The sequence below is a fragment of the Corvus cornix genome, chromosome 2 (genome assembly GCF_000738735.6).
Source record: "Corvus cornix cornix isolate S_Up_H32 chromosome 2, ASM73873v5, whole genome shotgun sequence".
NCBI classification, from domain to species: Eukaryota; Metazoa; Chordata; class Aves; order Passeriformes; family Corvidae; genus Corvus; species Corvus cornix.
Window position 1 is genome coordinate 8,725,438 of NC_046333.1, and position 17,647 is coordinate 8,743,084.

General features: G+C 38.4%; 1 protein-coding gene across 3 annotated transcripts in view; it reads right to left on the reverse strand.

The window, feature by feature from the left end:
• The window catches only part of PTPRN2 (protein tyrosine phosphatase receptor type N2), a 651,283-nt gene that overhangs the window by 39,027 nt on the left and 594,609 nt on the right, over window positions 1-17,647 (reverse strand). For all 3 annotated transcript variants that reach the window (XM_039548283.1, XM_039548281.1, XM_039548282.1), the window contains 2 exons: window positions 15,594-15,667; window positions 7,368-7,445 (listed from right to left, as the gene is read on the reverse strand). In XM_039548283.1, coding sequence (XP_039404217.1) covers window positions 7,368-7,445; window positions 15,594-15,667 — 152 coding nt within the window. The remainder of the gene's footprint in view (window positions 1-7,367; window positions 7,446-15,593; window positions 15,668-17,647) is intronic.

Genomic DNA, 17,647 nt, shown 5'->3' on the forward strand with positions numbered 1-17,647 from the left:
GAAGATGAATGGTCAACAATCTGTACCTAATTTAAAAAGTATCTGACTGCAGATGGAAAAATGTTTTCAGAGAGGACCATATATAAATACACTGTATACATGTATAAATACATTGTATTTATATATGATATTATGTCCCCTGCTGTTGCAGCAACACTTGTTTGGAAGTCAGCGGGAAAGGCAAACTCAAGATGACTGTATGTGTTGCAATAATTTCTGCTTTCTCAGAAAGACATAAACTGCTCTTATTCTTCTCAGTAGACTCCTAACTCAAGCCTTATTATTAAATAATTTAAATATGAGCTCTGTTTAGAGTTGCACTGCTGACAAAGCCACATTAAGGAGCAAAAGTCCACCAAAATCATCAGAAATTAGCTTTTCCTTTAGTATTGAAAATGTGGAAACTAAACAATAAAGGGATACAAATTTTAACGGACCATTTCTAACTACCTTCTCCAACCAGAACCATAATTAGAAGCGAGCGTGGTAAAAGCAGACTCCTTCACTGAACGCTTATGGAATTACTAATGCTATATTTATTTCTCATGGCTTGACAAGTTACTAGAACTCTAGGGGCTACTGTTCTGTGCCTATGTCTCCCTTGCTGTTTTTCCTTTATTAAATTAAAATATGCATATTTTACACATTGAATTGCTTTCTGTTGGTTTTCATCTGCTCTTCTTTCTGAAGGTGAGAACTGATTAGACATGCAGGAAGTCCCATTCCAGGCAAAGAAAATAAAACTTGGGAATCAAAACTGCTTGAAAGCACCGTGTCTGCACAGAACAAAATGCAGAAGAATAATTTAGTCTGTAAATTAATTTCAGCACTCACAAAACGTGCTGAACTGGGAGTACAGAAACCAGCAATTAGAACTGAGGAGGGTTTGGTACAGTTGTTCCTACTCAGCCCATGGGCTTGGAACACTGATTTTGCTGGAAGACTCATTCAGCTATGGGGACATGGTCTCCTGCTATGTGATTTGCCCTTGGAGACTACTGATGACTAATCCTTTTTACAGAGGAAACAATCAACTGACAGTATTTTGTATTTCTTTTGTTGAATTCCAAAACGGGAAGAGAGAAGCAAGTGTTGCTGATTAGACATGCAAAGATTTATCACGTCCTCAAGACTGCGACTCAGGAATCAGTTTTTAATATGCTGTTGTGATCTGGGAGAAAACCAATAGTCAGTTTTTTGGACTGATGCTGATAATTTACTCCTGAACAGGGAGAAAAGTAAAAATAGTTTTAGATTAAGAAAGGCAGGGCTGAGGCAGCGAAAAGGAAATGGCAGTTGAACTCCCTGGCTCATATTAGGGCAATGGACTTTACTCTTGGGACACCTTCTGCACTTTACATTTAACAGTCTTGCAATAAAATACAAAAATAATCAAGGGAACAGAGATGAGGTTTCCCCAGTCACTATAGCGACAACAATGCAAACCTCCACTCCAGTGTGGTCTCCTTTTGTTTGTCAGCAAGAGATGTGCAGCTCTAACAAGGAGGGTGAAGAGCATTTCCAGTTTCAAGATTATTTCATGTACTGACAAATAATGGCGGAAAGATGGGGTAAGGAAAAGCATGGGTTTGATTCAGAACACGTAGGATGATGAAGGTTTTCCTTGATTCCTAGAGGAGCATCCTAACCACAAAGGGGCAGCACTTGAAGTCTGCCTTCCTGCTCCTGTGTCTGACTCGGTGCTGTTCATGAGTGGTGTCTGCTCAGTCATCCTTGCCAAACTGGAGCCCTTCAGGGACTCAGGCATTGGGGGATCTATTTAGCCTGAGATACAGATCTATCTAGTCAAAACCCATGGAATTTTCTGGTCTAAACTACAAGTATAGACTACATTTAATTTACTCTCATGACTTACTGTTATAGGTGCTCTGTACTTTACTCAGCATTTGCAAAATGAGGAAAATCATATTTCTCTACTCCTTCTGTAGAACTTCTGTAATGTTCAGATAATGATTAATTATGTTTGTCATGGAGGGAGGACGTCACAGGAACACAACAAATGCTTATAAAAATATATATACCACATATGAGTTCATTTTCTAAGGCAACTAAAGCATGGCAGGAAGTGCTTGTTCCCTCCCCCTATTTCACTTAATGTGGTAAAATAAAAAAATGCGAAAATGCACTTCCCTCCAAAAAGAAGGAGGGAAAAGAAGGACAAACGTGGGTAGATCTATGAAAGAAAGACATGATATGGGGTATTTTCCAGAGGGAGAAATTAAGGCTTCCTACAGAAATCTCCATTTGGAGATGACGAACCTTAGCAGACATGCAATTTATAAAACCAGCATAATTAAGAACAATTTTTCAGTGCAAGGACAGTTGGTTCTAAGTATCCTAACTCTTAGAAACAGCTTCTTGCATATTATCATCCCTTGCTTCTTAGAATACTTTGCAAGTTAAGACATGTACTTCATGTCAAATATTTCATGGAATTATAACCCAGTGCATACTGAAAATAATAAAATTTTATGCCTCCAGAATTATTCACAACATGGAACTCCTGCTGTGAAAACTTGTTATAGATCAGAAATGTTCTACATCCTCTTTCTTTTGAATTATGTTCAAAGAGATGTTGAATTTTAATAGCGCTATGTGAAAGAGCTGAGTGAAATCTCACTGAAGCTGCTGGACAAAATCATCACCTTTCATTCAAGATAAATGTAAGAAACAAGCAAACTCTTTTATGAAGCCTGATAACCGAAATTACAGAAGTTATCATCAAAAACAAGAGAAACATGAAGCATATGGACCCATGAGTTTCTCTAGAAACTGATATGCTTAATGCAGAGAGAGAGCATTAATCAAGGCAAGATGATTAATTCCGATAAGCAGCATAAATGTGTAAAAGGAATAAAAAAACCACGAGCACAGCTCAACAAACTAGCATTGTGATCCTGGTAGAAGAAAAGCTGAAAGAGAGGTTGGGGGTAAAACACTGGGTGAATGAGGTCTGGAAAAAAGAAGTTATTGACTGTTATTTGATTCTGTCTTTGTTCAAGGAAATAAAACTCTGTTCTTTCTTTGTAAATAAAATGGAACTCTATCAAAGCAAAACCCTGTCCCAAGGATGAATTTTCTTTCCAGCTGAGAAGAAAACAACACAGAGACCTGACAAACTGTTTAAGCACTCAGGTAAAAAGGGATTAATACCATGTGAGGACAGTCATCCAGTTTTTGAGAAAGGGAATCTTGAGGTGGAATTCCCACTGATCAAAAATAGAATCAATGAAGGATGTATTTCTCAGAAATAGTAATTGGTAAAAAGAGATGAAAACAAGACAAGACAAAATTAAAAGAAGACTTAAATCAGCTGGAGGCTTTTCAAAATTAATTAAAGTAGTGGCTGGAAAATTTCCAGAGTGGTCCAAGAGATGACAAGCAGGCAGAGATGAAATCTCTGCTTGAGCCGCCAACACAGAGCATCCAGATAGATTAGGAAGCCCTGTGGAAAAACAGATCAATGAGATGACTGACATCACAACTCCTGCAGGCTAGAAAGTTTTCAAAGAAATAGGTAAGCCAGGAAAGTTGGAACTAACTTGACACTTGCTGGCTTAGAGAAGCTATGCCAAGAATCTAAGGAGCTGGAGAAGTAAACTGGAGGGACACAGATAACCATGGAGATCTTTTGCCATTTGAAAAGCCAGTGTGAGACTATTGCCTTTTTTATTATTATTTTTCTTACCACATATACAAATTTCAACACCATTTGCAAATGACCAATATCCAGGCATTTGGACCATCTCCAACCCAAACATTGTGCCTTCGAAAGACAAAAGACAAACTTCCATCAAGCTGGTCTGTCAGGTCAACACGGAAACCAAATGAACAGGAAGTTGTACAGAAAATTCTGAGACTAATGGCCAACTCTAGTGGCTCAAGTTAGGTGGTACTGAAGAATGATACCTGCTCCTCTCCATCCTACCCAAAAGACCTAATCTTCCAAGAAGTGGTCTCTAGTGAGATCAATGGAACTGGTGCCTCTTCAGTTCCATAGTGGTACTATGCTTGGACCTGCTCACCTGAACTAAGAATGCTAAACTATGTGTGCCTGGACCAAGCATCATCAATGCTGTATGAAAAAGCTCTGCCTAGAAAGCAAAGGCACTGAGCTAACTATGATCTTGGTTTGGATGTGGGCAACTCGAATACAGTAAATGGGAATTTGATCGCTGAGTGTCTAACAGTACTTGCACTAAAATACTGGGCACGGGATCAACATAACAGGTTTTAGAGGGGCCTGCCAGTAAAACTAGGAAAAAAAAAGATTACCTAAAACTAAATTATCTGTTTGGTAAAACCTACAAAGTATTGTGACATTCCACAAATCCATTCATAGTGGGCCAGACTGCTTGCTACTCTAGATGTAGTCACTGATTGGTGGGAGAATATAATGAAAGTTAAGAGAAAGCAGGTTTAGAAACTATATCTGGAATGTGAGCATGAAGTGTAGACAGTCAGGACAGATCAGAAGCAGTTTGGATTTCATTGTGCGTATCAGCTGTGTTGTAAATGCCAAGAAAGTTGCCTTACACTTTCAAGTAAAACAAATGCTCTGTAGGCAAGAATTTTCTAAAAGTCAGCTTGAAATGCCTACAGGAGGGGAAGCAATAACAACAGGTTCTTTCTGGGGCAGCCTTTCAGCCAAGACACGACGAAGTGGCTGATGTCCACTGTGTACCTTGGCTCTCGGGAATTTTAGCAGCTAAATCTCTGCAAAAATAAGAAGAAATACATCCAGTAAATATTGCCATGGAATGTGATGCCAAGCTCCAAGGGTTTCTGTTGGACTTGCTAAAGCATGACATTGTGCATTTAGACAAGGAACAGCAGAATAGTCCCAGATCTTTCTGGAGTCAAGTCACTCTTCTCACTATCAGCTAGAAAACTGCTTCACTGAGCACGAAAAAGGGAAAACAGCAACACAACTCTGCAACAGCTGGCATTAAGTGGAGGAGGGAGAGGGAGGAGAACCACTGAGAAGATGTATCAGGAATGAATAACTGAATCTTTAAACAATCCCTGGTGGCAGCATCATGGAAGCACCATAAACTACAGAAAACTGTATCCAAGTAAATATCAATGGATTGTGCCCTGACAGGAGTGAAGACTCTTTTCCATAGCAAATTCAGGTTTCCTATTCTTTACATTAAAATAGGCACTATTAGTTGAAAAATAGAACTGAACTTTTCTCCTGCAACTGGACATAAACTGCAATATCTTCAAGCCATGGCTTTTGACTTGTACACTGGATCTCCTTCATGTCGGTGGTTGTGGATGCAGTGTTCGGTGAGGAGCTCATCTCTCTGGGCCTGTTTATTACATCTGGTTGATACCCTGGGCTGTGTAAAAGGCTTGGGACAGGAACCGGCACATTGAAATGTGATCTGTAGGAAGTTTAAGATAAGTGGGTATTGGACCAATCTGGCATAGGCAGATTGTTATGTTGAAGTGACAGACATCATCAAAATAAATGTCAGGAAACACCTTTTCTATGGAACCTAACAGAAGAAATAGTAAAAGAGCATCACATCAAAAATGGACACAGCCACACCCGAACTGAAGCTGAACCATAGCTACCAAATGGTTTCTGAGGAGATGTTTATGGCAAATCTGGTGGGGAGCTGGAGTGAACTTTCACTGATGGATTACTGGGAAGAGAACCAGCAAAAAGAGCAGAAAATAGCAAAATAGCACACAAAATAGCATGAGGAAAGGAAGCAGAGAAAGAGATCTTTTGAGTATGAGGTTGGAATGGAGAAGATTGGATCACAGAACAAAGAAACAACATTTCAATTGTAGTCTTTGTGACCATGCAGGCAGGTTGCCTAACTGTTCAAACTGGTGGGGGGGAAGAACAAAAGATATCCTTCATACTATGCTTGTATGATTAATTCTGATTTCTGCAATGCTTACACAAAGTGGGCTTTTCAAATTCCTCATTTAAAAATGAGAACATATATTTTTCAACATGTAAAGGGGCATTTACAGGTCAAAGTACACAAAATGTAGATATACAAATATGCAAAAATAAACAATTAAAAACCTAGGCCCTAGGAATCATAAAATGTCGTTAAAGAATAGCTAATAAACTATTTTACTTTCCATGTGTAACTTGTGTAACTTAACAAATACATCCTCAAGTATCATGCCTCTTATAAAGAATCCACGTGCCAAGCAAAAAAGATCAGTCTTCTCAATTCTAGCTAACTACCAAATAGGGAAGACAAAAATCACAAGTTACTTGCAAATTTAATCCAGACCAAAAGCTCACTTGACTTCAAGCAGAAAGCATTTGCTCTGCCCTTCTAGAAACCAGTCCCAAAATATCTTGGACTGAGCAGTTCAATATCCACACACCCAAAATTCAATGATTTTTTCAAAAATGTCCTGATTTCTCATCAGAAAAAGTAGGAAATCGTGACATAGGGATCACTTAATACTTTCTAATGATAGGTCAGGTGATGCAGATGAAGAGATTATTTCAACTGATGCAAGCTGTTAAAATACAATGACACTTCTGAAATTGTCACACAGACGTTTTCTATCTTCAGAACAAAAACTTCTAAATTCATAATGCAAAACAAAAAATAAAAAACATATGTTCATGTTGATAATAAGCCCCAGCTGGCCTCCTCCCCAGACAGCTTCTGTAAACTTTCAGACACACTTCTGTACTTCCAAAGGAGTATCTAACACATATATCCATCACACCATCAGACACATCTACCCTGGCAAAATGTGTAGGTCCAAATCTGAGAGCTGCACCAGCACTAAAACACCTGTATGCCACGTAAACTCCGAATTGTGCATCAATAACTACTCCATTTAGCCCCAATACTGCAAAAAATTCTGCCCCTACTTAAATTCATGAAGCTGGGTCCTGACTGCCTATGGTAGGGAAAAGGTAAGGATTTAAGCATACGGGGGAACTGCGACATGTGAGGAATAGGTTTCAATGGGAAAATTCATGGCACTCAATGTTCGGTCCTTTCTGATCTGGAGAGTGACAATGAATTGTGGCTACACTCTTCAGAAGGTCAGGCCCTCTGAAAATCACTGAATCCTTGGCAGTAATTTAATTACAGAAACCTGGCACTAAAATATGAATACTTTGGCCTGAGGTTTTCAGTCTAGTTTTCAGATCAACTATTCCTTAGCAGGGCTTGTCTTATATATAAATGGCTTGAATATCCATGTACTAGATTTTAAAAAGATGTTTGAATTGAGGTTATTCCACCTATAATGACTCAAGCACAACATATTTTTATACAAATTACATTCCAAGAAGCACAGGAAAACTTGTGACATAAATTCAGTTTTCAAAGAGATGTTTAACTTACCTGCCAGAAGTCAGCAACAGTAGCAGGGAGAGGGCCCTGGGTGGCAATATATGCAGGGTTTCGGGGGTCATGGTCCATCTGGAATAAGGAGGAAGAACAGAGACTGGATTTATTTAAAGGAAATCCCTTGCAATGTTAGAAAGTATGCGAGGGCAGAACAAGGGATTCCTAAAAGACTATCGTGTCCCTCCATCCTCTACTGGCAAGCAAAGTATTTTATTTCTGTTTGTATGCTCAGAGGAGAAGTCTTCCCCCAAAAGACTGATGACATCAGATGAATATCAGCACACATGATGAGCAGAGTCCCATGTCCTCAACATGCAGAGTAAGATCATTTATGGTGGCTGACAAAGGTATTTATTTGAGATCAGTACTCATGGTTTCATAGCAACCCAGGAGCCATTTGAAACATTTTTCTACACTGAATGTTAAGAATGCTCCACACAGCTAAATATGTTCTCCATTTCCACCATGCCAGTCAAGGGCACATATAACTAAAAAACGGCAAAAATGGAGAACAAATTCAGTTTCTGGCTTTTTCTGGTTAGCTGATTTATCTAAATGCATGGATTTGGCCTCAATGGAGGAAGTTCTGCTTAAAGACCTTAATTATTACGTTTAATTCAAGGAGCAGAAAATTCACTGAGCAGAAAAAATAAAGAATCTAAGAAACAAAGCCATCAGGAGTAAATAGGATTAGTGTGTTACAATGAATGTTTTCGAACTGATGGGTGGTTTTCTTGGTTCTAAATCTTAGGACCCATCCTGCTGAAAAAGAAGATCTGCTGATAGGATTAAAAAACAAACAAACTCATTCTAACCCTGAACTGGGCAAGACAAAACTTTGAACATAAAGAAAAGAGACCCATTTCAGCTCTGAGATGTGTGGGTGTGACTCAGTGACACTGAAGTCGGTGAGAGTTAACTTATACCCATGTAGCTGAAGGCAGAATTTGTCTCAATACACAGTTCTGTTCTATAAGTAAGGATCTGAATAAGAATGAATGTGAGTCACATTTGCATTAACAGGCATCTCCTGAATTTATTCATAGCCTATCAAAATTTTCAGTGATGGTACATGTCAGCGTAAAAGAAGGCACCTCATAATTATGTGCAACATAAAAGAGGGAAGAACCATAAAAGAACAGATGTAAGTTATTCTAACAGGACAACAATATGATGAATGTTGCAAAAAGGAAGAGATCACTTTTATGTTTCTAATTTTCTGATGTATAATTAAGCTGGACTTAATATTAAAATTCTCCATGACAAAACAACACAGGTAAAAAGTCACTGAATCCATTTAGACTAAAAGCTTGCTTCTGATTCACCACCCATTGTTAGAAAAAACCTTGACCAGGATGTCTATAATACCATCATTTTATTCCAAGTTTCATTGGGATGCTTCTCTTATCAGCAAATAAATCTTCCCAACAAGCAATTGCTCACAACGAATTTCAACCTTGCTTTCTTTGCCTTTTGACAAAAGCAATTCTGATAGCAGAACATTTACTGCTGTAGGTATTTTGAGATCAGGGAAAACTAGCTTTATTCAGAAATCAGTATGAACAAAAAAACCCTTAGGAAACATTTCAGAAGGGGCAACTTTTTTTGTTTGCTTTTGGGTTTGTTTTTGTTTTGTAAGAATTGAGACACTGAACTAAACACAGCTGAAAACAACAGCAAATGTGATCAAGCAAAGTCAAGCTTAAAAATGGGGGACTTTGTATTCTCTATTACACTTGAAATGATTTGTTGTTGTTTTGTTTTGAATCCCAAAGATCTACAGGATTTAAACTTGCAGTGAAACCTTAGAAAAACTGATCTACAACAAGGAGGATGTGCTACTCCCAGTGGAAATTGTTGTGGGCTGCATCCACTTGAAAATGATGTCACTTCTCCAACAGGCAAGAGCTTGGCTTGGAGATGTAACCAACAATAAATATATCAAACTTTAGAAAAACAGTAATTTATTTCAAAATCTTCTAAAATTAACTTTTTTTTTTTAATGTAGACGTGCCAGAAAACAAAGGCAGAAGAAATCAAGGATGATGCAAATAGTGCTGTCATGGAGGAAATACTTCTCAACATTCAGCTGATAAATCAGGAATAGGCCAATCTTGGCATTTCAGCATTAATCAACCTCTGTCACAAAGGTGCTGTTGGAACGTGGCAAACATTACAATAAGCAAAGACTAGTGAAGTATATCAGCAGATTAACAATAATTCAAAAGACAATTACAATTATTACATTCCAAGCACATTGTGTTGAACAAAAAACAATTATGAGCAGAAACTCTTCTTGCTTGGAGCAAATAGAAAATGGCAGAAAATGCTATCACACTATTAAATGATCTTTAACTGAACAAAAATAAGAGCAAAGTTTAAACTAATTAAATGAAATTCCTGGTTTCATCAATTTTGTATTACATGCACTGTTTAAAAGACCACGTATTTCAAGAAAAGTGTGAAAAATCCCTAGTCTGGTCACATTCAATTTAATGTGAGTAGGTGGTGGCAAGGGACAGTTCTTGAATGCTTTTGCTATATTCTTTTTTATTCTCTCAAGGTCATCAAGAACACCAAGGGCATCTTAATCTATCAAAGTTAACAGAAGTTTGAATAAAAAAATAAAGTCAGTAATGGGCTTTAAACTAACTAATCAAGGATCAAGTAAAAGGCCTTTTTTTTAATGTCAGTAGTCATTATCGTCTTTCAAGGATTTCAGATTCCTCACTTCATGAAAATAAAATAGAAAATGTATTCTCCAGAGAAGAATGGAGAACTCCAGACCCCATACAATCAAGTATTAAAACAAAAATTGATTGTTTGCTAACATTTTACAACAGAACAACCTTCAGAAATCACCCTAATAGTAATTGTTCAAAAAGAACAGGATTTTTCCCTCTATTTCCCCATCAAAGCACCAAGTTCACAAGGCTTACATCAGAATGGGATCGAATAGCCATTGTTGGAAAGAAAAAGCTGCAATTATTATAACTGTTCTACTGTGGTAGAATTCTCATTTTCTGCTGCAGGACAGCAAAGGCAAGTCTGGTGATAATGTTTCAATCTATTTTTCCATGATTTTATATTAGGGATCAAGGATTACTATAACTGGCCCTTTTTTTGTGTTGATTTCTGTCAACACAAAAAAAAATTGTGCTGATTTCTGTCACTACCAGTATCAAAAGCAAATGAAAAGATAAAGGACGAGCACTGAGATTTCTTGTTGGAAAAGAAAAAGTAGAAAAAACTTTAATGGCACAACTTGTGTTTTCCTACAGGGCTTTGTAGGATATGTTGACTTACAGTACCTTAGAGTAGGAAAATATATGAAGAACATTATCATAACTGGTTGCATCTTGTTAATATCAGACAAGGATTCCACCTTTGCTTTACTACAGAATAAAAGCTACACTGTTGGTTTTTCCTTCAAGAGTTCTATTATCCAGCTGCCTTATTCTGAGACTTTGCAAGGATTCCCTGAAGAATGCTGAATTTTGTTGAGTTTTTAGATAGAGATTGTGCTGCTGCACGATTTCACTGATAATGCTGACAAAATACAGAAAAATCAATACGTTGTGGGAGCAAATCCTTGACAGTGGTACATGTAGATTCTTGTTAAGCAGTCTTGTAAAACTGCAAACTGAAGTAAAAGTGTCAATAGGCATCAATGACCATTTTGAAATATCATGTAAAGGATAACAGTGATTCATTCTTTCCTTTTACCTTCCCTCTCAGCTTGTCAGATCTTTACTTTCCACTTACAAAGATGCTGGGTGAGATGTGGTCTCAGTCACACCATATTTACCTTCATCTAAATCCTCTGAGTCCATCTGAAATATTCGTGAATGATGAGATCAGAATGAAATCCAGTGTAGAACAAATGTGACAGAAAGGAAGTTGAAATCTGATTAATGCCTTGAAAAATTTGTATGGATGCAAGCTTCTGTGTGGTTTCCAGACTTAATGTGTCTACAACACCAACAAAATCTACTTCCATGTATGTATTTATTACACAAAGTATAGACAGTCTCTAAAAGAAGAAAAAGTGTATTTGTTTTTGCAAAAGAAAGCATATCCAGCAAATGCAGATGAACTTTGTAATCACATTCATCTAAGCATTAAAATTAAAAAGGTAGACTAGTACTCATCTTCCTGTTTGAATTAAAATTTAAAACAATTTTTTAAATCTTTCCTTTCAAGCCCCTAATGGAATGAAAGAAGCAAATCTGGTTGCCTATGCCATTATGAATTTCAGAGTCTATTCTTGGTGATGAAATTTGTATGCTGTATTTGAACAAACTGTCATGCTAATGACATTCCTCAGTCTGGTGTCTTCAATAATAAGCAAACTGAGTTTTAAAATGTAGTTGATGGGATTTTTTCTCTCTCAGACACCCTATGAGGAAAAACAGAATTTCCCATTTACTTTCATGACCTCTGATTTAAAAGAAAAGATTGCACATTATTTACTACTGGATGATTTTCCTGAAATTTAATGAGGACTAAGTACAAATATGACAGAAGTAATTATCACAGTTTTATTCTGCACAGTCAGAGTCTCCTTGTGCTGTAATTGCAAGCCTTTCATTCAGCTGCCGATACCAGAGTTATTATCATAGTACTTTATGTTATTTCAGAGAGGAGGGGAACAGATTTCTACCTCACTTTTACCGTGCAAATTTATCCTAAGGACTCATTTAGCCTGGCCTCATGCTACAGCAAAATTAAAGACAAATGGGAAGAACTTGGACTAAATCTTTCCTGATTCTCTTCACCCATTCCCAGTTGCAGTGAAGCCATCAATGTAACCCCAGTTTTCACATCATATTGTGAAGTATTGAGGTGTTGAGGGGGAGAAGCATTATTTAAAAGGAAGAAACATGTGGGCAGGTGGCCAGCTCATTGTCTAGCACGGGGATTTTTTTATGGTGTGCTGCTGCACTCATTTAGGCTTCAGTGAAGGTTGAGTGAGCCCCAGCTGGAGACTGGACCACTGACCCAGAAGCTGGAGATACCCAGCGACATGTACAGGACTGGCAGCCTCCCTCTCCGAAGCTCAAATATAATTACTTCATTTTATACTCTTCCTGCACCAGACAGCTCCCACACACAGGGAGGAAAAAGCTTCTTCCAGTCAGTTCATCCCATACTGATCCTGTGCTATCAATGCTCATCTCACAACAGTGCTCACTCCTCACCCAGGCACTGCAAGGAGAAAATGCACCAGGAGCATCACTGTATTGACAGGATAATTACTGAGGTTATTTAAGTTGAAACAGTCTGAAGGAAAGAAACGGTAGGATTTTTGCAAGAGTGAGTGAATATCAGTTGTACTGATATTCCACATCTACTGTGTGCTTACAAAGACACTGACTAAATGTGTGCCTGCTACCCGAAAAGATCTCGGGTAAAAAGCAGTAGAAATAGCACATATGTCCAACTCTGTATAACCACAGTAAATATTGCAGAATCAAATGCCCAATACAATATTGCAGTAGGCATTTGAAGTGGGGAGAACAGAGACTGGATATCTCTGCCACTCCTATATTCTACCTCATTACACAAAAACTACACCAGATTAACTAATATGTTTACGCTAATCTGAGGATATTTAATTTGGTTTGAATTTCAACAGTTTGCAGGGAATCTGTCCAGACCATGGGCTTGCAAAGCAGGGATTTCCTCCTATCAACCTCCCACTGCATCACCTTCAGGGAACACTTTGATCTATTGCTTTCAAAATATCAAAATGATTACTGGCTTAGTGGAACAAACTCATGTAACTAAATAGAGCATCTCTTTCCTTGGAATAGCAGGTCTACACAAATGTCAGCTGTGGCACTTCTCTCCTCACTGTAGGGTCTCTCTCCTACCATGAAGAAGAGGAACTTGAAGACTTTTCTTGGCAGTTTTTCTTGGCTATGAAATTTACTGGGCACTTGTCCCAATCTAATGCAACACTTGTGAACCCACTTATTTCTGGGCATAGAAGTATTTCTGTAAGAGATATAAAGACAACCATAAGAATTTTTGCTTCATCAGTGTGACTTGTATTGAACAAAACCCTTGAGTCTGGGAAAACTACAAAGATAAATACCTTCTAACCCTGCAGAAGGACCCTTATTAAGAGCTAGATGGAAAGGGAAGATTGCAACCCTTTGTAAAAAAAAAGAGTTAAAGCTGAGGAAGCAGAGACCCTCTGCTTACATTAGCTGTGGGCATCCTGATAAAGCAAACCTCTTCCCAGTTCTGTCAATGGGATAGCTTAGTCCTGGTTCTTCACTTCCAACACTACTTAATCTAATACTTTTCTCTTCAGTGTAATTAAACAGTTACACTATAATCCAGAACTACAATTGCAACAGATATATACACACATGCAAGATTTTATGCTTTCTCCAGCCAAATTTGTGTACTAAAACTAGTTAAGCTGCATCTACACAGACTTTTGGGCAGGTTGCAGAAGCCCAGTTTTTCAGTAAAAACCCAGCATTTGTACTGCTGTCAACACTGAACCTGGCTTAGCACTGTCTACAGATGCTGTAGTTCCACTTTGATACCATGTCGTTGCCATGTGAATTACAACCAAGCTCTCACAAGAATACAATATCTCACTTCCAGTTATCACCTCCCACTCCTGTCCTTCCCACAAAAACTCTCAGTTTCTACTATCAGATGAAGGCTTGACCAAACATAACTCACCAGATGGGTCCTGAAGACAAAAACAGAGCACTGAAGCCCTGGAGCTGGACCTCTGGGTATGATTTTACAAGCAGGCTACATATTCCTTGGAACACCAACTTACTGTGATCCCCTGATCCCGGTGCCAGATAGAGCTTGGTCTAGTCAGAGACATACCTAAAAGCAGTCTAAAAGCTCTAATCTGTGCCTATCTACCCTTGTCCTCTGAAATGGAAACTGGCAATGCCTTAACATGCAGGTGCTTTGGTTTCCCCTCTACCCTAAGCCAAAGACAAAAATATCCCAAAGGTGTTTTTTGGCTTCTGTGTGTTTTTTAACTCCTTGAATAAAGTGCTTTTATGTGTTGAAGGAAATGAAGCTTTTGAACTCTGCTGAAACAAAGATCAGGGAACAGTTTCTATGTAGCTGTGGGGTTTTTTTAAGAAAAAGAAGTATTGTCAACAACATTGGAAGGAAGCAGCCTGTAATTTCATGCTGTTGCAAATTGTCAGCTGCCTTGCCCACACAAAGTCATTTAACTGGGGGAGTGATACTCCCCAGAAAAATGAGCCAGTAATGGCCTATACAGCCCACTGCAGTGAGATCTAATTCTCCATCCTAAGTTCTTTCTCACAGTTGCCCTATAATAACTTTTTAGTGCCTAATTAATGTGAATAAAAACCATGAGAAAAAGTGACTGCAATACCAGCAGTCCCACGGAGGTCAAGGACACAGTGTTTTTTTCCCCCCTTCACGTGGATATCCTGACACTTCCATTGAGATGCTAGGACAGGGCAATGCTTCAGGCATTACCATACCTATTTGGTGTCTACAGAGACCTTTTCTCCCTATCACCTTTCATGGAGAAGAAAGGATTCACATTCAGCTCACATAGTCATGGGAAATGGCAGCTGGAGTACCTGGACACAAAAATTGGACTAACCTACTTTGCAGTTGGAATGAATTCACAGGGGCTAGGGGAACCTGTTCTTGCTTCCAAAACAGCAAGCTCAGAAAAGAACCAGGAGAGCTACAGCACCACCAGACTGTGCATCACTAGGTCAACAGAGGAAGAAAGGCAATGGGAAATGTCACTTCCTAATGCAGAAGAAGCTCAGAAGTCTGTGGAGCTCAGCTCTCCATGCCTACAGATACCATTCCTCCTACTGTAGCTAGCAGGACAATGCAAAAAAGAACAAACTATTTTTACCCCTCAGAGAATGAAAAGCTCCACTAAAGTAAAGCATTGAATTTTATGATCTCTAAATTAATATCTAATATCAAGTACAGAAAAACTGACAGTATTACAAGGTAGAATGAGGGTTATCTAGTGACTGTTTCTTAGTACATAAACTTCAACGGTATTACATGCACATATATTTCTCTTCAATTTGAAAGGACAGGCTGAAACACCGGTGTTGTGAGGTGCTCACAACCTGAGATTAGCAGTGAGGTGCCCACAGTGAGCCTATTTTGACAATAAGGAATGACAAGGATCAACTATCTGGAATACTTCTCATAGGTTACCGTACTTACAATTGGACTGGCATTGATGTAATCTGAATTGTCGTGGCTACTTTCACCTTTCAGACATATCCTGGAATGGTCATCTGCAAAGGAGAAAATAAGAGAAGAAAGTTTCTATACCAGTATTCTACCCATTTTAAGTTATTATTAAATTAATGTGCTTTTCAAGACAGGTAAATACCAGAAAGGATATGTCCTTCTGACTCCCAACCTAGCCATAGGATGGATACAGACACAGAATCATAGCCTGACCCAGGAATGAAGCAATGGGATACTCCAGAGGCTCAGTGTCAGAAATTCTGTCTTCATGAGATGCACTGTGATGTGCTGCAACCTCTCAAGGAAAAAGGAGAACCTCTTCTGTTTAAGGAGTTTAAGATTTAAACTAGTCAAATCACTAAAACCCCCCAGTAATACAGCAAATATTCCTGTGCTTGCAGGGTCATGGAAGAGGGAAGCTGATGGGACTTTGTCCACCTGACTTCTCTATAAAATGAACAACAGGAACATGGAAATATAGCTGAGAGCTGGACACTAAGTTAATCTGTCCTCGTCAAAGACCAGTGCTGTGTGGTGTACCACTAGTGACATGGGGAGACAATATGACTTGGAGATGATCATGGGAGAGAAAAAATGCCAACAATTTCACTTAAAGTACAACTGGAGCACACATAGACATCTTACACTGCTGTTACTGTAGCTAGTTCAGACACCAGTAAAGAAAACAGCAGTTCTGGACATAGGAGACATACTCACTTTGTTTGCCCATCATCAAGATTATTTTATCACTTTTTAACTTGTAATTTTACTGGTGCTAGCTCAATTATATTTATTGGTACACCCCAAAACTCTAGCCTTTTTAAAAATAATTATTTCTACATCAGAACACATACAATGGATGGGTTTTATTTGTCTATACTAAGGCAGTGACAATGCAGATGTCTGCATCTCTTCCAGTCATCCAGACTCAATTTCTATTATGAGAAATGTTTCGATGTGATGAATCATTTAATCCTGATTTAGCTGTCGCAAAAAGGCCAAATTGTGCTCAAGAAATGCATTTTCTTTCCACTGACTAAAGAAAGCAAGCCCAGATCACACTCAGATAATTTATGTGAGAGATGTCTTAAGTCCACATACGAATCTCAAACAACTTGTACTTGATATATAACCAGCACAATTTATACTTCTCAGGAAACCTACCCTGCACAGTATATGGTGGAAAGAGGATGGGAGCTGTCCCTTCTGTGGCCCTCTGCAGCTGAATACGGATACTAATGTTTTGAGGGGATCAAGGATCTTTCCACTCATTTTTCAAATAGACAAAATAAGAGTACCTTGTCTAGTGGGTTGTGACACCACCCAACACCAGGATTCCAAGTTGGCTGTTAAGTACCAATCATTATTTTAATAATGAGGAATAAAAAATGAATTATCAAACATTGTAAGTACCACACACGCAGGTAGAAACAGAGAGTTTGGGCTCTGCTTTGATTTATTCAATGGTAATGCCATGGCAGTTCAATACATGAGCAAGACAAAGGGATGCTTGCAAGAGTCTTGTTTATAGTCACTCAATCTCACCCAACAGTGTTAGCAATCTTCCTCTGGAATAAGATTAATGATGAACAAGTCACATCAAATAACTGAAGAGATATTCTTTACTATTCACATAAAATTACTTTCCCTGCTAATGTTTCAACACAATAGGAGGAGGAAGAGGACAAGAAAGGGAAGATGTTCATGAACATTATTAATTTCCACCTCACTTTGACAACACTGCACTAAAAAATCCAAAACATAAATATGAACTTTTGACACCTGAGATCTTGGGCTACCCAATATTTTTATAGGAGGCTTTGCAATGAGCATTGCCACAGAGTGCTTGAAGAATTGCAACTCTGAAACCTTCTGGCTTTGCAGAAGGTACACAGGTTACATGCAGTAAATGTGGTCTCTCACACACCTTAAGCTAAGCAAGCACTCAGGATAAGCCCTGTTCATTGAACAGCAAAAGTGTTTGAACTAATCACCAAAGGAAATGTGTGAAATGTTTTCAAATG